Raw genomic sequence first — 23924 nt, 5'->3', positions numbered from 1 at the left:
AACACAAAGAATTAAAAAAAGACAATGAAAAAAGCACAAAATAATTATACCAATATGCAAAAGGAAGAAGAAAATAATATTTTATTAAAATTGAATGACAAACCAATTTCAAAACAGTTAAAATATAAAATAGCTCCTGAATATTTTTTATTAAATAGAAAAGATGAAAATGATAAATATTATATGGTAAAAAAAACAGATTGCATTGAAAATAAAAGACAGTCACTGAATATTAAACACACAAAAATCATATTGTGTGAAGACATAAAAAATAGAGCCAATTCTTTAAATTATGGAAGTGGTTATAGTAATATTGATAGACGGGGAAGCAACAATATATCCTATTTAATGAAGCACAATATTCCTTTAAAAAATTATCACAAAAATAAAGGCGAACAAAAGTGTACTCATCGAGAAATGATGAAAAATGAAAATAAAGACCAAATAAAAAATGAGCCCAATAAAAACAATGGTATTTTCTCTACTTTATTAAATAAAAATAAAAAAATTATTTATAGTGATAAAAAAAAAAATCAATTTTTTTTTCCAAAAAAGAAAAAAGACAAGAGGCAAAAGGAACATTATAAAAGTAATTTTGCAAAAAAAAACATTGTAAATTTATTGAAAAAATCTTCAAGAAAACTTCTTGGGTCTGGTGAAAAGGTGAATATTCTGAAATTTTTATTTTTGAAAATAAAAAAAAAAGATGATCAAATTATAAATAAAAATAATGATTTGTTAATTAATTTAAAAAAAGATGTTTCAACAGATTCTTATTCCCAACATAAGGACAATTCTATTCCTTTGAAAGACAAAGAAGACAAGCATGTTGAAAAAAAAGTACGAAATTCATTTTTAAAAAGTTATAATGAACACAATAAGCGGCATTCAAAGAATAAGATAAAAATTATTTCTAATCTTTTGATAAATGATAATAATACAAAAAGTTGTAGAGAAAATTATAACAATACAAAGGAAAGGATGGAATCAGTTTCAAAAATAACTGAAAAGGAATATGAAAGTAAAAAAGTAAGTTCTAAAATTATGAAAAATTATTTTTCACGTAAAGATAATAAAAAGAAAGAATATTATGAATATGGTATGTTATATGATGAGAGGGATGCAGAAATGAATAAAATACCTTTTATCAGTCGAACACAAAAAATGCGTATTAAACCCGAAGATATTATAAACATTAATAAAATAAAAAAGAATAATTCAAAAAATAATAGTGAAAAAAATTATGCTAAAAATAATAATTCAAATTATAATCTAGATTTATTAGAATATTGCTTATTAGACATTAATATCAAAAGAGACGATTTTTTGAATAAGAATAAAAGGAATTTATCTGAAATTATACCAATTAAAAGAAATAAAAATTATATAAATTCATATGATGATATTAAGGGAAAAAGCTGGGAATTTGTTAAAAAAGAGAAACGTGGAAAAAGTGATAATAGTCACTTAAGTATCAAAAACGATCATTACGATTGTTTATATCATGGAAATATAGTTTTAAAAAAAATCCCCAAATTAACAAATGGTGTGAAAAATGTGCACCTCAATGAAGAATGTAATACAAAATCTCATAAAAAATATAATAGAAAAAAAGAATTAAAACTTTTTAAGTACAAACTGAATAAAGCAAAAATAAATAAACAGGCTAAAATATATAAAACAGATGAAGTACATGAAGATATAGACAACAACAAGATCCGCACAATTTTTATAGATGAAGAAAATGACAAAAAATGGAATTACTTCAGCTGGTTAGGAGAGGAAAAAAACAATAGTATAAATCATAGAAGATCTAATAATTATATCGATTCTTCAGATTATAAAAGAAATAGCAAAGAACTGAAATATTGCAATAAAAATGGCGGATTAAATAATAACATAAAGAAAAAATATGAATCTTATTCAGATTCCAATTTTACATATGATAAAAACAAAATAAAGAAACAGAGAAAAAATGTATTTCAATATATATATGAAAAAAATAAAAAGAAAAAAGAAAACCAAAAAGGTTTAAATAAAAGTGAAACTCAATCAGATAATGTTAAAAAAAAATATATATACCCCATTAGTTTAAGTATAAATAAAGATATCGAAGATTCGATAAGAACAAAAGGTAATGCAACAAAAAATGTGGACAAAAAAAAATTTTTTGAAAAAAAGAATGTGAAAATACAAAATTTTATAACCAAAGATGAATTATTTGATATGTGTAGAAAAGAGGAAAATTGCTTAAAAAATGAAGAAAAAAAGAGCGACAAAGACACAACGAAAAGCGATCATTTTGTAAAAACACGTAATTTAAACACTCCATATAAACTATTAGACATAAATAGTAAAGACAAATATGGGGGTAATATTAAAATAACTGAAAAAGGTATTAAACATGATATACGAAAAGACGAAACAATAACACCAGAATATTACATATTATCAAATACAAGAGAAATAAAAAATGAGAAACCCAATGGAAACATGAAAAATAAATCGATAAATGAGAAAAATGTAGAAATCGAAAAATGTACTAATAGTATAGACCAAAAAATAAACAATAATGAAGAGTATAACAAAAACAGCTCGGGTGATAAGGTGAACAATGAAACAAAAAATACCAGTATAATAGAAAAGGGCAAACATAATGGATTGAAAATTTCTGAGAAAATCCCTGATTTATTAAATAATGAGAATAAGTTAATTACTAAAATAAATAAGAATGATATTAACTCAAGTAGGTATAATAATGCAAAAGATGATAAAAATTCAATCTATGATGATCATGTATCATACACAAATTTGGAGTTTAATATTAAGGATCTGATTACTAGCGTTTCTAAAGAGGAATGCGATGTCAGTAATGATTATAAACATGAGAAAAGAAAAAAGAACTACTTGAAAACAGATGGTGTAACAATTATAGATAAATGCAAAGAGAATGCAAAAAATACAAATAAAAGGGATAGGAAAAAAAATTTTTCGTTTTATTTTATGAAATTTAGATATTTTCGATATTTCTTTTTGGAATATAAAAAAAAGCAAAATAATGTAATTCCTATTAACGAACATAGACCAAACAAAGTTTTTAGAAAAAAAAAGAAAAAGTTTAAAAAAATTAGCTTATTAAACTTATATGAAAGGAACAAAATATTGCAAACTTGTGCGAATAATAATTATATGAATACAAATAAGGAACACTGTAATTTAGGTGAATTCTTATTGGGTGAACAAAAGGGAAAAAATAAAGTATGTTTTAAATTTTCAATAATTTATTATGTGTTTAAAAAAATGTATTTATTTGTTTCCTTTCTATTATGTATTATTTTGTTTTATTAATAATTTTATTTTTTTATTTTGGCTTGTTTTAAAAGGGAAGAAAAACTGTTGTTCTCGATTTAGATGAGACACTTATTCACAGTAGTCTACGAAATGATAAAGGAAATTCTTTTAGAATTAATGTATGGAAGAATCTAGTAGTTTATGAGAGAAATAATAAAATATATAAATACCATCCGTGTTTATTCCTTTGTTTGTATTTTATTTATATTTTTGTAATATATATTTTTTTGTTTTTAGATTGAACTGGGTAACGAAAAATGCTTCATATATGTGAATAAAAGACCAGGTTTGAAAATTGCACATTTAATAATAATTAGAACGATGACGATGATAATATCATGAAAATATTATTACCATATATATATATATTTATTCATTTTTTATTAAAAGGTGTAGACTATTTCTTTCAAGAGATATCGAAGTATTACGAGATAGTAATTTTTACGGCGAGTATGCCAAAGGTATAAACATATAATAAAATTGTATATTAATAAGAAACCCGATGATACCAATTTGCATATTATATTGTCTTTACTATTTATTAATTTTTTTTTATTTTAATTTTTTAAAAACAGTATGCAAATGCAGTTATTGATAAATTGGATGTCAATAGAGTTTGTTCTTATCGACTATTTAGAGAATCTTGCACACTTTGGTATAAGCATTTCTATAATAATACACATAAATGAATACAAATAGTTTGCATTGCATTAATAGGATGTACTAAAAATAAATAAATAAATCTATATAAATATTTATTTTGGGATATTTCAGGAATAATAACTATGTAAAGGACATACGATTGCTTGGGAGAGATTTAAAGAATGTTATCATCATTGATGTAAGAATAAAGATATGTTAATATGTGAATAACTACATATATGCATATATATATAAGTAAACATTATTTTTGCACATATTTTTCAGAATTCCACATACGTTCAAAAATTTTGCGCAGATAACTGTTTCTTAATAAAAAGCTGGTAAAAATATATTCATATATTTTGTATATATAATTATATCAGAATATTAATGTTAAATTGTGGTTTATCGGTATTAATTATTATTTAATATGTTCATATATTTATTTTAGGTTTGATGATCCCACGGATACAGAGTTATACAAATTAATACCCTTTCTAAAAGGAATATCAAACAAGGTAAAACATTTTGAATAGCTATTTTTATATGGTTTAATACGATCTACATAGTGCAAAGTTTAAAGCAAATAAATATAATTAAGCAGGTTCTTAATTATATATTTTTTTCGATATAACGACAAAAGTTGCGTATTTACAATATCAGTTATTTAATATAAATTTAAAGTAAAATGTGCTTTATTTTCCCCTCCTATAGGTATCAATTGTAAAAGAATTGAAGGAATATAAAAAATTGGAAAAGAAGAAAAGAAATGTTATTAAAAACATTTAAAATATATTATAGCTGTATGTTTAATCGTTTGTATTATTATTAATTCGTTATATTTTAATTTTTAAATTTGATAAATTAGTAAACTATAAATATGATTTTCATTAATTTAATGTGTGATTCTTATGAATTTCGCACTCCTTCAAAAAGATATATATATACTGTATATACATACCATTTTTTTATTATTTGATTTTTTTTTTGTATGTATTTAGTTGTATAGGAAACATTTTTATGTTGAATTTATTTAATTACAAATGATGATTTTATGAATTATTTATACAAATGTAAATATTTTTACTTGTTATAAACATTGCTATATTTTGCATTTATTTGGTATTTGCAATATATTATATTTTATTGACTGTATTTTTAAGAAATGCTATTTGGTGATAAGTAACCAATAATACGACGAAAAAAAAAATATAGGTAGATGAATAGGAAGAATATGTATTTTTTCGAATAAAATATAACGATATATTGCTAATGGAAGGGGAAACGTAATAGCATAATATGGCTATATATTTTTTGTGAAAATTATACAATTATTCCTTATTTAATATAATTTATTTTTTATAAAATTATAACAATTTGGGGAAATACCAAGTTCCTATGGTTAAAATATTAGTTGTTATGCATATAAAATATATTGGATGTTATATAAGCATTACATAAAAATTGTGGCTCTCATTAAATTATAAAAATATATAGTGCATATTAAAATCATTTAAAAAAATAATACTACATATTTAAAATAATTAAAAAAAAATACTGCATATATATAAAAAGCATACAAAATTACAATTAGCTTTATATATTAATAAATTAATTTTAAATTATTTATGTGTTTTATTTATATGTTCCTTTATTGTATTGCTAATCTTAAACATATATTGCTGAAAATGTAGCTAAATACAGAGCATAATCTTTTAGCTAATTAAAAAAAATTTTAAGTTTGTATTATTAATTTATATATATTATATTAATAAATTATAATTATATATTACGCATGTCATAAAAATTTAAGCAATATAAACAATATTAATTTATTTTGTTTGATATCTTGTGAATGTTTAAAATATGTTTTGATAATTAATTTTTCCATGCTTTTATAATATAATATAAATATAAAATGCATTCTCTTTCCATAACCAAATTATATTACATAGTAAAATGGTAAAAAATAAAGCAAAAATTTTATAAAACATGTTCCAAACTATAATGAAGAAACCTTTTGTATGATGATATATAAATACGATAAATTCTCGAGTCCTGAGAAATCACTGAACTCAAATAAATTCTCAGTTGAGCGAGGGTTTAAACTGAAGTAAATAAAAATCTGACGAAAGGTTTCTCATATATATTATATATGCTTGTGTATAAGAATGTTCCGAAGCTTGTTAAAATAAAATTGACCATAATAATAATTTATCCGAGTATATTTTATTAAAATTTTATAACATTATAAAAGCTTATGGTTTGTGTATATTTAATTTTTTAAGAAATAAGAATGAATTATTAAAAAAAATACAATTATTTTTTGTTTTTAAAACATTTATAAAAAGTTTACACAAAAAACAAAAAGATAAAGGACTAAAAACATGTTTTTTATGCAATTGGATGTTTAAAAAAATATAGGCACATTTGTAGAGTATGCATATGCATATAATTATAGGTTTCGGATTCGTATGAACGGATCTGCTATATCAACTATTTTTCCTTCGTTAAGACATTTATATAATGACATCGTCCTATTCATAACATTATAAAAAAGAAAATAAAAAGGTTTTAATTAAAAATAACTATAATAAAGTTTATTATATATAGCTGTAACACACAAATGGTATGTATATATAATTAGGTTATATATACCTATTTTGTATAACTGTAAAATTCGAATGCATATATTTTTTATGTCATCATAATCTACATCAAAAAGCTTGAACCAGTTAGTTTCCTGTGAGTAATAATATGTATATATGCTTATTTATGTGCATGTACAGTGTATACAATATGTATTATTTTAAAGTTTCATATATGAGATTGTCGTATATTATACCTTGATTAACGGTATATTTAGTTTATAAGCTGCCAAAAATATGCTAGCGACTGCGATGCAACGTGGTTGGTATTCGCAACACAAAGTTGTTCTCATGCTTAAAAAAGAAATATAATGTCATATATTATAATATAAAATAATATGCATATATAATTGCTCATTTGAATATTTTGCAATGGCAATTAATGAGTGATATATTTTGTTTGAACTAAATTATTATTCGAATAAAAATTTGAGTTTACCTATCATTTAAAAATCCCCATGATATTTGTGCTAACTTCTTTGTTATATCATCATCAAATTGGTTTAAGTTATTAAAAAGCGAATGAATATAAGGCAAAAGAAATGAATGTGGGTGTTGATTTATTTTATGAATTAAAAATCCGATATCTTTTAGTATCAAAAGTTCATATGTAAAAATTTCAATTTTCATGTCTTTATATTCCTGAAAATTATAATGAAATATTATTATATAGGTAATATAAAGCTTTTTCAACAAATATTTCTTCATATAAATGTATAAATTTTTTAATAAGCTTGTACCTGTGATTCGATATCAATTTTAAAATGGTCTACCTTGATATTTTTTACATCAAAATAATAATGCTTACTTTTTAACTCTTCATATTTATACAAAAAATAAAAAGTGTTGATAATTTTGTAAACACTACAAAAGTTTTCTTCTAATTTACAAGCCAAATATAATGACGAAGGCGCAATAATCTAAATAGAGAATAAATAGAGAATAAATAAAGAATAAATATACAATATATATAGGTACATAGTTTGCTTATATTTTGAAAATGCAAAGAAATGACAAACATAAAATCCCATGAGAGTGTGTGAAAGGAAAACATAGTTTTTCTCATAACAATACCTTTACATCAAAATCAGTTAATGACTTTTTAAAATAAAAACGGTGAAACAAAACTTGGCTTGTTGCAATTGTAACAGCCTTACGTTTTAAAATAATTCCAGCTTCTTGTAGCAACTGGCATGCATATATTCTTAATTTGATTTCATCAATTTTTGGAACATTTTTTTTTTCACTGGGAGTTTCAATATTTTCTTTATTAATTAGAATTATATCATTAATCATATTTTGCAGAGATGTGTTATTTACGTGATTATTTTATTTTATTAAATGAAAATTGGTTAAATTTAGTTATAACATTTAGTAGATGATAATACAATACCATTTAAAAAATATGGGAAATAAAAATAAAAAAAGAATAAAAAAATATATAATTACTTTAGTTATGTTTATGCTTATTGCAAGACAAATGGGCATCATAACACAAGAAAAATTGAATGTAAGAAATATTTTAATAAATATTTCCGTAAACAAATAATTTATTTTTCATGAAATACCAACATAAAAATATTTATTTAAGTAAAAAATAGAAAAAAAATAAACTAAAAAAAAAATAAACTAAACAAAAATAAACTAAAATATCGTATTATATATTGTGATGTTCACAATAAAAAATATTACACAGTGTATAATTAAAATTAGTAAAATATTGTGACATTTCTCTATTGTTGAACTGGTTCTGCACAAATACAAAGATGTATGCATATGCAAGACCGATTAAAAATTAGAAATATGAGTAACAAACTATTATTTTTATTTTGGTGTATTAAGTATTTTATTCCACAGGCATTCAACACTATTGCTTAATTCTTATGTTATTATTTTTGGTTTTTTTTTCTATCTTGTGCATCTAATAGATTCATCATTTCCTTGCGTTTTTCGATAAGAGCCTTTTTTGCTAGCTGTAATTCCTTTAATTTCATAATGTTGTAAATAACAATATTGAAATTATTATTTTGGAAAATATCAATGACTTTCTCAGAGTTAAATAAATCTGGTTGTAAAAATTTATTTTTATAACATTTTAAATCTTCATATTTTATTTGGCCTTTTATTAATATATCTTCATAATTAATGTCATAAAATTGTTCGTAAACAATTTCGTCAATTAATTTAATTAATACTTGTATAACGATTATTTCCGAATCTGGAGACAAGTAATTTTCCCATTGTAATAAATTTGTTATATTTACTTTTGAAAGATAATCTATATCATCATAAATAATAGTTCTTATTGTTGCTAATAAGATAGGGTCTACAATCAAATCTGTTCCTATATAGAAATAGCTTTTTTTATTTTTTTGATCATGGGACATTTTTTCATCAATGTAAAATTTATTTATACGTTCTTTCATTGTAAATATATTATATTCATTAAAGTATTTATTTTTTCTTATATAATCATTTAATATATTTTTTTTTTTTCTGACAATTTCTGCATTTTCTGTTTGGTCAGTTTGAAATCTTTCATATACATTTTCATTATTTGGTAAAACGTTTAATATTTTAAATATGTCTACTTTTTTTCTCTCTAAACTTTCTAGCATAATAAGAGGCAATTTATCATGACCTAATATTTGTAAAATTATCTCTCTTATTATTTTTACATCAAAATAAAAATAAACTTTAGTATTTTTTTTATCGATGAATCCATATTCTAGTAGCAAGAGGTCATTACTTAGTTTTCCATAGTTTATGGTAATTTCATCTCCAGTGTTTATATTTTCGGAACTAAGTAATTGAATAGTATTCGCATCCTCAAGCATAGTTTGATTAGTATTATGCAAATTTGTAACATCACTATCGTCATTATTTGTGTTGCTGGATTTTTTTTTTTTTTCATCCCCCACATCTATAGGTCCAATCTGTTTGTAGACTGGACTTATTCGATGTGTTTTACTAAATGCATCAAGATGTTTGTTATCAGAAAGTAGATGATTATAACTATAATTTACATCATTGTTATTAATTGAAAAAGAGTATGTGCTTCTTTTTATGTCTTTCGATACGTTTTTAATGAAAGAATTCATTGATAAGGTTCTATGATTACATACATCAATAAATGGTATTAAACACATGTGTTTATTTTCGGTTTGCTTTTCCTTTTTTTCATATTCATTAAAGTCATATTTTGAACATTCTTTGGCACTAACTTTTTCTATATGCTTATTTGTTTCTTTTATTGTTATATTGCTATTTAAAATGTTATCTTTTAAGTCATAATAGTCATTTTCGTTTTGCCTATTTGATTTGTCTGTTTTTTGTATATTATTTTCTTCCATTTTTTGAGAAAAACATGCGTTTGATTTGATTTTTATAGCATGAGATGAAACATAGGAATATATGTGCATTAAAAAAGAGTAATTAAAAAAAATATCAAAATTATCAAAAAGTGATGCATTGTAAATAATTGAGTTAATATAATCTTGTAAGTTAGCAAATGAAAAGAAACTTTGAGGATTTTCTTTATGTAATTGTTCTACATGAACATAATTATTATTATCATCATTAGCAATGTTGTTGCTCATATAATTAACACTTGTGTTTTGTGTAAAACTTTCTTTTTGACAATTTGTATTTTTAGTAGACAAACCAAATTTCTTTTTATTTATCAAAGTAAAATAGTATAACTTATCTAGATCTATAATATTATTATGGTTTTTATTTGAATCATTTTCATTGTAAATAACATTATTTTTAAAATATTTTTCAATTGTAGAATAATATTTATTATTGATAAATAAAATTTTGTTAATAATATTTTTATCAATAGAAAAAAAAAATGCATTATTATTATCTTCATCATTTTTATACATATTTATTATTTCATGAACCATTTGCTTTCTAAAATATATTATATTTTTCATATTCATATTATTAAACAAAAAAAAAGAGGATTCTTTAAATAATAAAGGTAGATGGTTTAAAGAGGGAGTATTCACAATATAATTAATATAATGCTCATAATTATTATAAAAAAAGAATGATTTATGATTTTTAAGAACATTCTCTGAAGTTTTTCTAAGATTATGACTTATTTCTTCAATATCGTTGCTAACTATATTTGGGACAGCCGTAGATTTATAATTTTCATGTATTTCATTATTACAAGACAAATATATGTCATTGATTAAATTTCTGTTAGTACTATTTATCTCTTCAACATTGTTTTTTCCAGAAATCCTTTTCTCATTCTTGTACTGAGGTAATTCGGTTGATGTGAGAGCTTCGTTCTTTTGAGACAAATATTTATCCAACAAAAGAAAAAATGCATTATTGAAACTATATGCATGTAACAATATGTTCATATATTTTGAAATGAAATATATATATGCAATTAATAAAGTTAATTTTATATCCCAATACTTTAAATAAATATTTGGAGATTTCATAAATGATATAAAATTAATATGCCTTTTGTAAATATCATACATTAAAATTATATATGGATCCAATTGATTTATTTGGTCTTGCATATTATTTTTAAATATATATTTGATATAATTTACATTATAAGAATTTGAAAAATCATTTACAAAATTTTGAATTTGATTCATTATATTATCATAATGTATTATATATGTCTTGGGTATAGATAATATTACTTCATCTTTTTTAATATCTTTTTTTGCTTGCATACAAAGAATATTATCATGATAGTCTTGGTGTGTATTACTATTATCGAAAGAGTTGCTATTCTTTGGTTCAATAAATTGACATTGTTTTTTTTCGTCCTTTTTTATATGTGTTGTGAATATATTTTGATACTTTTCAGTAGGTTTGTTATGCACACTTATGTGCTCTTGAAGTTTTCCCTCAACTTTTACATTACTTTCATTGAAAAACTCATGAATTTTATTCTTTGAATATGAATAATTGTTCCTATTCTGTTCAATAAAATTTATATTTTGTAAGCCTGACAATTTATCCTGAAAGTAATCCGTTAAATGCTCTATATTATAATTCGAATTTAATATCGTATTTTTGTATTCATTTTTCTTAATTAATATGTTTTCTAATAATTGGGTTAAATTGTTTAACTTGATGTTATTTTTGGATATTTCGTCATTTGATAGTGAACTTAATGCATCGTTTTTGGTTTTCAAAAAATGAGAAACATATTCATGTTTTTGTAGTATTTTTTTTCTTTTAGAACCTGATGAATAATTATGTGGTTTCGAAGGAAAGTCATTATTTATAAAATGTGGAAATAAATTTATTTTGTTTGTTTTTCTTCTTTTACATTGATAAAGAGTTATGTTTATAATTATTATTATGTATTTAAAACATACATAAAATTTGGTATTCATGCTACTAAACAAATATTTGTGCTACTTTATATGGATTTAAAATGTTCATATGTATATGTGTGTGACTACTTAAGTGAGTTTATTTATGGATGTTTGGGGAAATAAATATGCTTGCCATTTTATTTTAGCATTACAAAAAAAGAATAAAAAAAAACATAAATGTTTACATCATTTTCTATATAATATAATAACCGTTATAGCAGTACCCCCCTTCACATTTTAACTAATTCGTTAATAGCATGATGATAATTAAAATATAATGTGCATGTGATATGTATAATATATTTTATTTTGTGAAAAAAGTGAAATTATTAAAGTGTTTCAAAAATATTTGCGCTCGAAATATAATAGATTGGTAGTAATATAATGAAAGGGAAAAAGAGAAAAAAAAATAAATGAAGAAGAATATACCTATTCCTATATGACCTAATACATAAATTTCACCCAGTTTTGTTTGATTTATTACTTATTGGTATTGTATGTCATTTTATTGTTATTCTAATAAAAGAGTTTGTGAAACTACTATATGCATTGGGAAGGTAAAATAAAAGATATAGGAGGTGATGAAGAAAACGAACAAAAACAATAACAATTTAGGAAAGTATTATGTTTTATAAAATCCAATATTTAAATACATGTGCTTATGGTTTTTTATTTTGATGACAGCGTATTAAATTAGTTCATTGAATTTATTATCTTTTTTAATTTTTTAAAAATTGTGCTGCGGGTAAAGTTATATATAGGAATATTAAACAGCAAAGAATAATATATTCCCTTGGTGATGTAAGTTAAAAATAAAGATATAGTTTATAAACATTTTATATATAGTAAATGCGCAGGCATAATAATAGTATTTTGTAGAATAATGAATTATCACTTTTTTTTATTAATTAGAAATATGAACATAATATTTGATATACTATAATATATATTTGTGTGTGTTTATTTTCTCGCTATTTTATATATATATATTGGTAGTTTAGAATTTTAAAATTTTACGATGAAAGAAAAAAGAGAATAAACTCATCATATTATATTAAAACGGGAAAATATAAATTAGTTATGAGATAAATTTAAAATTATATAAGTGGGAAAAGAGTATAGTTTTATACAATTGGTATATATGAATGTGATTAAAGGGGAATACATAACAAAAATCTAAACATTATGCAAGAATAAAAAATATATTTTTATCGGTTTTTAGAAGTATCTAAGATAAAATTTTAATAAATTGCAAGGAACGAAAAAAATAACATCGGTATTCGTATAGTAGAATATAATATTTATGCTTAGGTAAGCATACAAAGTGGTGTAAAATAAATATTTAATCATATTACTAGGTGCACGTAACATAGGATTTTATATATTATGGTAATATTTTATATGTTATTTTACAATGCTCTAAATAGTATGCTATAAATATGCTAGGTAGTATTCTCCCCATTTGTATCCGTTATGTCCGTGGTGTACTATTAAAATACGAATAAACTATAATTGTATGCGTTTTTTTGATGTTTTTTGTTAAAATATATCCATAAATACATGCCAAAAATATAATATTTTTTTAAAAATTAATTAAAAAATAACTTTTAATAAATAAAATAATAAATAATTAATTTATTTATTAAGCCTTTTTATTTATAAATTTTATTTTCATACATTAATTTTATATAGAATTTCATTATTTTTCTAAATTTTATCTACAAATATATACACCTAATTATTTTTAACATATTTTTGTTTTCTTTACATTTTGCGATTTACATGTTAATGTTTATTTATTCGTAAATAAATAATATAACATATTTCTACTTATACAATTATATACCTGAGTATGATTGTTTTCCTTTAGTATATAGTATCCTTTCCTTTGTAATATTATATATATACATAATTATATTCCACGTATTATAGATATATAGATATATATATATATAATAAAGATTCTCTTTCAAAATTCCTGCATATTTTATAAGGATACATAGCCTTGGAGATTAGCGAAATGATAAATCGTAGTCACCAAAGAAATCCTTACAATTGGAGCCAAATGGGTTTACCCATTTCGTGAGCATATTCATTTCCGCTCGTATTAATTCCATGGATGTGAATATAATTTTGGTAAAATGATGGGTTTAATGATTAGCCATATGTTTAATAATGATTTCTTTAGAATATTCCCCCTATTTAGAGTGCACCCTTTTGGTTATAATTTTTCATTTCCTATGTATGATGACTTTTCTTATGTACAAAATGAAACTACATCATTGATTCCTCTCGATATTCGAGATAAAGGAAAGAGATGCGAGATAAAAATGTATGTTCCTGGTATAAGTAGGGAAAACCTTCAGTAATATTGTTTAGCGATTGTTTGGAGGTTGTATCAGCTTCTAAAAGGATAAAAGAAAAGATAGATGATTATACTACACGTTATGTTCAAGAAGAAAGCGAATTATATCACATTCAAGCTATCCCTATCCCCAGTAATGTACGTGTAAAAGATATTGGTGTAAATTAAAAAGGTGGTGTATTAAGAATATATATGCCTAAAAAATATGAGGCGTTCAAGAAATAAAGGCAGTATTTTCGAGAAGTTTTCCAGTAGTTATGAATTTCTTAGAAGTTTGAAGTGATAATTAAGAAGTAATACATACGTGGCTGAATAATGATTTGCAGTAATACATACATGGCTGAATAGTGATTTGCAGTAATACATACGTGGCTGAATAGTGATTTGCAGTAATACATACATGGGTGAACAGTGATATGCAGTAATACATACATGGGTGAACAGTGATATGCAGTAATACATACATGGGTGAACAGTGATATGCAGTAATACATACATGGGTGAACAGTGATATGCAGTAATACATACGTGGCTGAACAGTGATATGCAGTAATACATACATGGCTGAACAGTGATATGCAGTAATACATACATGGCTGAGTAGTGATATGCAGTAATACATACGTGGCTGAATAATGATTTGCAGTAATACATACGTGGCTGAATAGTGATTTGCAGTAATACATACATGGCTGAGTAGTGATATGCAGTAATACATACGTGGCTGAATAATGATTTGCAGTAATACATACGTGGCTGAATAATGATTTGCAGTAATACATACGTGGCTGAATAGTGATATGCAGTAATACATACGTGGCTGAACAGTGATATGCAGTAATACATACATGGCTGAACAGTGATATGCAGTAATACATACGTGGCTGAATAGTGATTTGCAGTAATACATACGTGGGTGAATAGTGATTTGCAGTAATACATACGTGGCTGAATAGTGATATGCAGTAATACATACGTGGCTGAATAGTGATTTGCAGTAATACATACGTGGCTGAATAGTGATTTGCAGTAATACATACATGGCTGAGTAGTGATATGCAGTAATACATACGTGGCTGAATAGTGATTTGCAGTAATACATACGTGGCTGAATAGTGATTTGCAGTAATACATACGTGGCTGAATAGTGATATGCAGTAATACATACGTGGCTGAATAGTGATTTGCAGTAATACATACATGGCTGAGTAGTGATATGCAGTAATACATACGTGGCTGAATAGTGATATGCAGTAATACATACGTGGCTGAATAATGATTTGCAGTAATACATACGTGGCTGAATAATGATTTGCAGTAATACATATGAATATAAGCAGTTATTAAGCACTAATTAAGATGCGAAACCACATAACCCCTGATGTGGGAGTAGTAGTTTAGTAGTATTTATATCGTATTTATCATAAGTATGATATGTATTTCTATAGTAGTATCTAAAAATTGTATCCAACCCAAAGCACTATTATCTTGCTTTATTTTATTTAATGGTGTTTTTTTTTATATTTAATTATATTTTTCTTGTTATGTTTGAACATATACAATGTTTCTTTTTAAATACAAAATACATGTAGTATTCCCTCCACAATATTTATTATAAATAAAAATTGTATGCAATATGTGCATGTGTAAATGTGCATATATATATTTTTTTAACCACATATATGTATATGTGTTAAATGAAGTAGTTTTAAATAGAAATATATATAATGCTTTATGTATGTTTTTTCCATGAAATGCATTTATATTCAAGAATGAGAATTTATTAAGCATGGATTGTATGTTGTGTTTTGAAAGAGTAGTGTGAGCCATTTAATGTAAAAAATGTTGAACGAAGATCGTGAAAGTACACAGCAGTTTTTAAGATGTAATCATAATGTACATTAGAAGTTGATATATATATATATATATATATATATATATGAGTAGTTTTATTAAGTATGTTTTTATTATCTATGTTTCTATTATATAAAATTTTAACCCGTATGTTGCATGTTAATATATATGAATCTATATTTTCTTTATTATAATTTATATTAAAAAAGCAGTTTATTTCATATGTATGTACTTAAAAGCAGACAAGGCCCGTTGTATTAGCACCTCTGTATTCAATAAGTAATGAAAAGTGAATGAAGATTTTTTAAAATGGTTACAGTTTTTCAAAAAAAATGGTATGAGAGTATGTATTTCAAAATAATAAAATATATTTTAAGAAGAGAAAGGCGATCATAATCCCAAGAAAGAAGATGTATTAGTCCATCATTTGAATATTTAAATTAAAATGGTATTTATGTGTGTGAAAAGTGTTTACAAAAGCTTTTATGTGTTTTATTATATGTATTTTTTATTGTTATTCATGTAGTCTATTTATATATATATTTTTAATTATCATTCGTTTGTAGTTTACAATTATTTATATATATTATTATTATTAATTGGTGTAGTCTATAAATATATATATTTTTAATTGTTATCATTGTAGTCTATAAATATATATATTTTTTATTGTTATTAATGTAGTCTATTTATATTTGTGTACTTTTTATATTAATTATTTTTCTTTACGTATTCTATAAATATTTATGTAGTTTTATTAATTATTTTTCGTTACGTAGTCTATAAATATTTATGTAGTTTTATTAATTATTTTTTGCCACGTAGTTTACAATAATTTGTGTAGTTTTTTTAATTATTGTTCGCCACGTAGTTTACAATAATTTGTGTAGTTTTTTTAATTATTTTTGCCACGTAGTCTATAAATATTTATGTATATACTTTTAATTATTGTTCATCATGAAGTTTTATAATAATTTATGTAGTTTTATTAATTATTATTCTTTACGTAGTTTTACAATCATTTGTGTACTTTTTTTATTAATTATTGTTCATCATGTAGTCTATAAATATTTATGTAGTTTTATTAATTATTTTTCGCCACGTAGTCTATAAATATTTATGTAGTTTTATTAATTATTTTTTGCCACGTAGTTTACAATAATTTGTGTAGTTTTATTAATTATTGTTCGCCACGTAGTTTACAATAATTTGTGTAGTTTTTTTAATTATTTTTGCCACGTAGTCTATAAGTATTTATGTATATACTTTTAATTATTGTTATTAATGTAGTCTATTTATATATATTTTTTTAATTAATATTCGTTTGTAGTTTACAATTGCTTATATATTTTATTATTATTATTATTATTTTGTGTAGTCTATAAATATATATATTTTTAATTGTTATTCATGTAGTCTATAAATATTTATGTAGTTTTATTAATTATTGTTCACCATGTAGTTTAAATAATTTATGTAGTTTTATCAATTATTTTTCACCACGTAGTTTAAATAATTTGTGTAGTTTTTTTAATTATTTTTCGCCACGTAGTCTATAAATATTTATGTAGTTTTTTTAATTATTTTCGCCACGTAGTCTAAATATTTATGTATATACTTTTAATTATTGTTCATCATGTAGTTTATAATAATTTATGTACTTTTTTTAATTATTGTTATTAATGTAGTCTATTTATATATATTTTTTTAATTAATATTCGTTTGTAGTTTACAATTGTTTATATATTTTATTATTATTTGTAGTCTATAAATATATATATTTTTAATTGTTATCAATGTAGTCTATAAATATTTATGTATATACTTTTAATTGTTGTTCATCATGAAGTTTTATAATAATTTGTGTAGTTTTCTTAATTATTTTTCTTTATGTAGTCTATAAATATTTATGTGTATACTTTTAATTGCTGTTCATCATGAAGTTTTATAATAATTTGTGTAGTTTTATTAATTATTTTTCTTTATGTAGTCTATAAATATTTATGTAGTTTTATTAATTATTTTTCGCCACGTAGTTTACAATAATTTGTGTAGTTTTTTTAATTATTTTTCGCCACGTAGTTTACAATAATTTGTGTAGTTTTTTTAATTATTGTTCGCCACGTAGTTTACAATAACTTATGTAGTTTTATTAATTATTGTTCACCATGTAGTTTACAATAATTTGTGTAGTTTTTTTAATTATTTTTCTTTATGTAGTCTATAAATATATATTTTTAATTGTTATTCATGTAGTCTATTTATATATATTTTTTTAATTAATATTCGTTTGTAGTTTACAATTGTTTATATATTTTATTATTATTTGGTGTAGTCTATAAATATATATATTTTTAATTGTTATCAATGTAGTCTATAAATATTTATGTATATACTTTTAATTGTTGTTCATTATGAAGTTTTATAATAATTTATGTAGTTTTATTAATTATTATTCTTTACGTAGTTTACAATAATTTGTGTAGTTTTTTTAATTATTGTTCGCCACGTAGTTTACAATAATTTGTGTAGTTTTTTTAATTATTGTTCGCCACGTAGTTTACAATAATTTGTGTAGTTTTTTTAATTATTGTTCGCTATGTAGTTTATAAATATTTATGTAGTTTTATTAATTATTTTTCACCATGTAGTTTAAATAATTTATGTAGTTTTATTAATTATTTTTTGCCACGTAGTTTACAATAATTTGTGTAGTTTTTTTAATTATTTTTCGCCACGTAGTTTACAATAATTTGTGTAGTTTTTTTAATTATTGTTCGCCACGTAGTTTACAATAATTTGTGTAGTTTTTTTAATTATTTTTCTTTACGCAGTCTATAAATATTTGTGTACTTTTTATATTAATTATTGTTCACCATGTAGTTTAAATAATTTATGTAGTTTTTTTAATTATTTTTCTTTATGTAGTCTATAAATATTTATGTGTATACTTTTAATTGTTGTTCATCATGAAGTTTTATAATAATTTGTGTAGTTTTTTTAATTATTTTTCTTTACGTAGTCATAAATATTTGTGTACTTTTTTTATTAATTATTTTTCTTTACGTAGTTTTACAATCATTTGTGTACTTTTTTTATCAATTATTTTTCACCACGTAGTTTAAATAATTTATGTAGTTTTATTAATTATTGTTCACCATGTAGTTTAAATAATTTATGTAGTTTTATCAATTATTTTTCACCACGTAGTTTAAATAATATATGTAGTTTTATTAATTATTTTTCTTTATGTAGTCTATAAATATTTATGTAGTTTTATTAATTATTTTTCGCCACGTAGTTTACAATAATTTATGTAGTTTTATTAATTATTTTCCTTTACGTAGTCTATAAATATTTATGCAGTTTTTTTAATTATTTTTCTCTATGTAGTCTATAAATATTTTTGTACTTTTCTTTCATTATTTTTCTTTGTGTAGTTTATAAATGTATATATTTTTTTATACATATAATAAATGTGGCGTTGAATTACATCATTTTGTGAATAACTTAAAAACTTTTGAAAAAAACTTTTTTTAAATGCCATGTATACATTTTCAATTACAATCAAAAGGTACTCTTGAAAATTGTTTAATGGACAGGGGAATATGTATACAAATAAAATATTAAAAAAAAAAATATTAAAAAAAAAATATTAAAAAAAAAATATTAAAAAAAAAATATTAAAAAAAAAAATATTAAAAATAGAGATTTTTTTGTAAAATTATAACAATACTATAGAGATACCAAAAGAAACTTCTACTACGATATTATTTAAAAAAATTAGCAATAAACATGCTATATTTTTCTTAGCGTTTCTATTTTATAGAAGTGTTATTAAAATAAGAAAAATAAATGAAAAAAAAAATATATTCAGCAAAAGTGGAAAAATAATATATTTTAAAATATTTACCTTGTTTTAAAAATGTAAGCACAAGAGAAAATAGCATAAGGCAAATATAAGTGCATGGATGAGCATATACATATCAGGTGTATAGGTATAATTATATTATGTATATATATACAATCAATTAAGTACTATTTTTTGTTTTTTTTGCAAAATAAAGAAAAATAATAAAAAAAAATAGACATTTTTTAAATAAAACTTTCTCTAATAAGATTTAATAATAATTTTTTTGGAGAAAAAAAATAAACCTGTAACTTTTATTTTGTGTAATATAGAAAAACATATTTTTATGTAACTAGGAATTATATATAATTATACATAGCTACATGAGTTTGATCTTTTTTATTTATTCTTAAATAATATTATAACCAGAACTAAAAAAAGTTATAAAACGGCGAATGCCAAAGTTGTTAAAAAAATATGGATACTGATAATGAGGTCGTAAATTTATTACTACGTGTAGGAAAAAAAATCAACAAAAATTATGAACAGATAAAACCATTTATTAAAATAATCGTAGAAGATAATTGGCTCGATTCAATAGAGAGCTTAAAAAAGATCGATGATAATGAATGGGAAAAATTAAAACTTCCCTTACGCTTATTAGACGAGATTAAAAGAGAACTAGCAGAATTAAGAGATGATGTGGAGGAAACAAAAAACGATAAAGAAATAAATGAAAATAATAACTTAGGAAAATGTAAAAAAAATAATATAATGGGATCTATAGTAATAGATGAAAACGAAAGGGATAGGGATAACTTAAGCAAAAAATTTAAAAGAGGAATATCAAACATGAGTGAAAATGAATATATTGATAATAGTAATAATGCTAATAAAAATTATACTATGCAAAGCTCTTTAGAAAAGGAGCGGAAAAATGACACTCCATCACATACATTGAGTAATAATAATCATATTGAAAAAGAAAATTCAGAAAAAGAAATGCATCCTATAATAAAATATGATAAAGAAAAATTAGAAAATTTAATTAAAAATAATGTTATAGATATTCAAAAAGACAAAATATTTTATTTTTCATATGTTAATGATAATTATATGCGTCACAGTTATTCTGAAGAGAAAAATAGAACAATCAATAGTATCAATTATATTGAAAAGTTAAAAAACATTGATAAAAATGATTTAAAAAGTATCGTTCCTATTTTATGCAAAATTGTTAAAAATATTTTAATAAATCCAAATATATTAAATACACGAATTTTAAAATCAACTAATGATATTATGAAGAATAAAATATTAAAATATGATGAAGCCAAACAAGTTTTACTATCTATTGGTTTTGTTGAAATATATAATTTTTATGTAATGGAATATATCGATTCATTATTGTTATTATGCAGTTATGAAAGCCTACAAAATATTACTAAAGATTTTTTGAAAATTCCAAGTCCTACAAATGTACCTTTTAACCCATTCAAATCAACTATAACATCTATAGATACATTAAAGAATAAAATAAAAGGTGATGAACAAATTGATAAATTATTGAAAGAAAAAAAAGAACACATTGAAAAATTAATTAATCAGGAAGTTGATTTAAACCCCAAAATATATTTTTTCCAAAAGACCAATAATGCTATCAAAAGTAAGAATGATATTTTATCTAACTCTGACAAAGATGACGAAGAAGAAGAAGGAGAAGGGGCAGGTATAGCATGCCTTATATCAAACATCAAAAATTTAAATAAAGAACAAACTTTTAAATCAAGAACAAAATTAGAGTTAGAAAAAATTAATAGCAGAAAAATTTATTCAAAGACCGTTTTAAAAATCCTTTTCCCTGATTCGTATATATTAGAATTATCTTTTTCTTCTGGGACACTTATAAAACAAGTTAACGAGACCATAAAAACGGTATAATAAAGAAAAAGATGTAAAGAAAAAATAAAGCATATTTGCATGCATACACTCATATGATGTGTACAAAATTCTTGATCGTTTTATTTTGTATATTTTTATTATCAATTTTTATATTTCTTTTTTTGTTTTTCTATGTTTTTATTGTTTCATAGTTTCTGAATAAGTCAATTGGATCAGGGGAATGGTATATATATGAAACACCGGGGATATGCAAATTTGATATGAAAAAAAAACTATCTGATTATAGCCTTTTCCCATCCGCCATTGTACGTTTTAAAGCAGATGATAAAAATAATATTGATGGTAATAATTCATTTTTATCAGAAGAATCTATTGAGAAATATTTTTTAAAATGAAAAAGAGGAAAATAGTTGCATTGTTAATTGTAGGTATTTAATTAATTCAAAATTTTAACACAAAAAAATAAAACAAACATAGAGGCAATTGAAATGTGTAATTTATCGAGGTTTCGCTACATATATATTGATGCGAATAAACGCACGTAAGCTTATACTAATTAAAGCGAAAGAATAGGATTACTCTAAAATAAAATTAAAAAATTTTTTGAAAATATTTTGTGTAGATATAGTTTCATAATTATTGTTAAATATTTCGTATTTGAAGTAGATATCTTGCAATTTTTTATTATAAATATCATTTTTTTGTGAAAATAATTTTTCAAACTCTTTTTTAGATTGCTCAAAATTCATTTGGGTTTTCCATTTATCTATAACAATGTATTTATTGAAACTTTCATCATTTTGATCATTATCTAGATCAGAAAATGTTGAGTTTTTAAAAATACTAGTTTCACAATAACCTTGATATTTTTTGTTAACATCATTAATATTTTGGATAAATTTCAATATGTCTTCTTCTTTCAAATCATGTGAACCATTTAAGTTGTTATTACTTTTCGAATTTATGTTTTTATCTGGAATACTTATTTGTCGTATTACAAGTATATTGTGATTGTTTTTTAGGCCATATTTGGTCAATTCATTTTTGTTATATAATTTGTTCAAATTCCATCCCATTACACTACTTAATAATGCGGTTAATATAGGGCCTTGGTATTTCACCATTTTATGTGTGCATATTTTATTGGTATGAAGGTGTGTTCATATATATATATATAATGGGAATATGCCTGCATACATAATAAATGTTTGATATATAAATATGAAGTTTGATTTAATTAAGATATATTAAAGCTTGAACATTTTTTCCATTTTACAAAACGTAACAATTTTCACCTTAACAACATAGTAGCCTTTGTTTATATATTTTTTTATTTTTACTAGTTTATTTATGGAAAAAAAATATATTATAGGGACATCCTATTCCATGATTTTTCGATATTGTTATTTATCAAAAATAGCACAGTTTATTTTGTGTATAATAATATTATTTCGATATATTAAAAAATAGGCTAGCTCCTATAATATTATGAGATAATATAAATACGTCCCTATGTATTTAAGTGATATATATAAAAATAAAATAAATATAGTTTATACAAACATTGAAATTAGTTTTTTTTGCGAATATGAATGCATATTATTTGGTTATTTTGGATATTTTATCCGTGTTTTCCATTTTTTGTATAATGGTGTGAATATTGAATAACATAGCATAAGAAAAGCATTTAAAGATATTCTTCGCCAAAAAAAAAATAAAAAAATATATAAAAAAAAATATAATAAAAAAAATATAATAAAAAAAATATAAGAAAACAACTTCAAAGAAAGTGTATGATGTAAATAACGTTGGTATGTAAAAGTACCAAGCTCATGAAATAAGCTTCGAATTATAAATTTAAAATGAAAAGAAAATTTTGTGTATATGTTGCATAAAAATATATTTATTTGTTTCCTAAAAAATGTGAATTTTCTGCTTGTTATTATTTT

General features: G+C 22.5%; 6 protein-coding genes and 1 non-coding gene across 7 annotated transcripts; 4 read left to right on the top strand and 3 right to left on the bottom strand.

Moving 5' to 3' along the window:
- Positions 1-24: 24 nt before the first annotated feature.
- On the top strand, positions 25-4782 carry PY17X_1405000 (NLI interacting factor-like phosphatase, putative; the record flags this gene model as incomplete). The annotated part of the gene is made up of 9 exons (XM_022957411.1): positions 25-3258; positions 3384-3470; positions 3589-3637; positions 3742-3812; positions 3927-4006; positions 4126-4192; positions 4279-4334; positions 4445-4511; positions 4708-4782. The coding sequence occupies 9 exons, from the start codon at positions 25-27 to the stop codon at positions 4780-4782; spliced, it is 3786 nt and encodes a 1261-aa protein (XP_022812809.1).
- Positions 4783-6012: 1230 nt separating this feature from the next.
- PY17X_1404900 lies at positions 6013-6134 on the top strand. The gene has a single exon (XR_002696589.1). It is a non-coding gene; the product is annotated as a small nucleolar RNA snoR16 (small nucleolar RNA).
- Positions 6135-6489: 355 nt separating this feature from the next.
- PY17X_1404800 (cyclin, putative) lies at positions 6490-7937 on the bottom strand (the record flags this gene model as incomplete). The annotated part of the gene is made up of 6 exons (XM_022957410.1): positions 6490-6530; positions 6652-6736; positions 6839-6935; positions 7081-7283; positions 7382-7561; positions 7716-7937. 6 exons carry the CDS (start codon positions 7935-7937, stop codon positions 6490-6492), a joined length of 828 nt encoding a protein of 275 aa, XP_022812808.1.
- Positions 7938-8530: 593 nt separating this feature from the next.
- On the bottom strand, positions 8531-12022 carry PY17X_1404700 (conserved Plasmodium protein, unknown function; the record flags this gene model as incomplete). Its single annotated transcript, XM_720487.1, has 1 exon — positions 8531-12022. One exon carries the CDS (start codon positions 12020-12022, stop codon positions 8531-8533), a length of 3492 nt encoding a protein of 1163 aa, XP_725580.1.
- Positions 12023-14148: 2126 nt separating this feature from the next.
- PY17X_1404600 (small heat shock protein, putative) lies at positions 14149-14537 on the top strand (the record flags this gene model as incomplete). Its single annotated transcript, XM_034637693.1, is given in 2 exon segments — positions 14149-14370; positions 14388-14537. The coding sequence occupies 2 exon segments, from the start codon at positions 14149-14151 to the stop codon at positions 14535-14537; spliced, it is 372 nt and encodes a 123-aa protein (XP_034493626.1).
- A 6013-nt stretch (positions 14538-20550) lies between these two features.
- PY17X_1404500 (PUB domain-containing protein, putative) lies at positions 20551-22370 on the top strand (the record flags this gene model as incomplete). Its single annotated transcript, XM_022957408.1, has 2 exons — positions 20551-22008; positions 22167-22370. The coding sequence occupies 2 exons, from the start codon at positions 20551-20553 to the stop codon at positions 22368-22370; spliced, it is 1662 nt and encodes a 553-aa protein (XP_022812806.1).
- Positions 22371-22550: 180 nt separating this feature from the next.
- On the bottom strand, positions 22551-23099 carry PY17X_1404400 (conserved Plasmodium protein, unknown function; the record flags this gene model as incomplete). Its single annotated transcript, XM_723053.1, has 1 exon — positions 22551-23099. The coding sequence occupies one exon, from the start codon at positions 23097-23099 to the stop codon at positions 22551-22553; it is 549 nt and encodes a 182-aa protein (XP_728146.1).
- Positions 23100-23924: the final 825 nt, after the last annotated feature.

This window comes from Plasmodium yoelii (assembly GCF_900002385.2).
Source record: "Plasmodium yoelii strain 17X genome assembly, chromosome: 14".
In the NCBI taxonomy this organism is placed as follows: domain Eukaryota; phylum Apicomplexa; class Aconoidasida; order Haemosporida; family Plasmodiidae; genus Plasmodium; species Plasmodium yoelii.
Note: the sequence above shows the minus strand (reverse complement) of the source record. Positions and strands in the feature narration are given on the sequence as shown.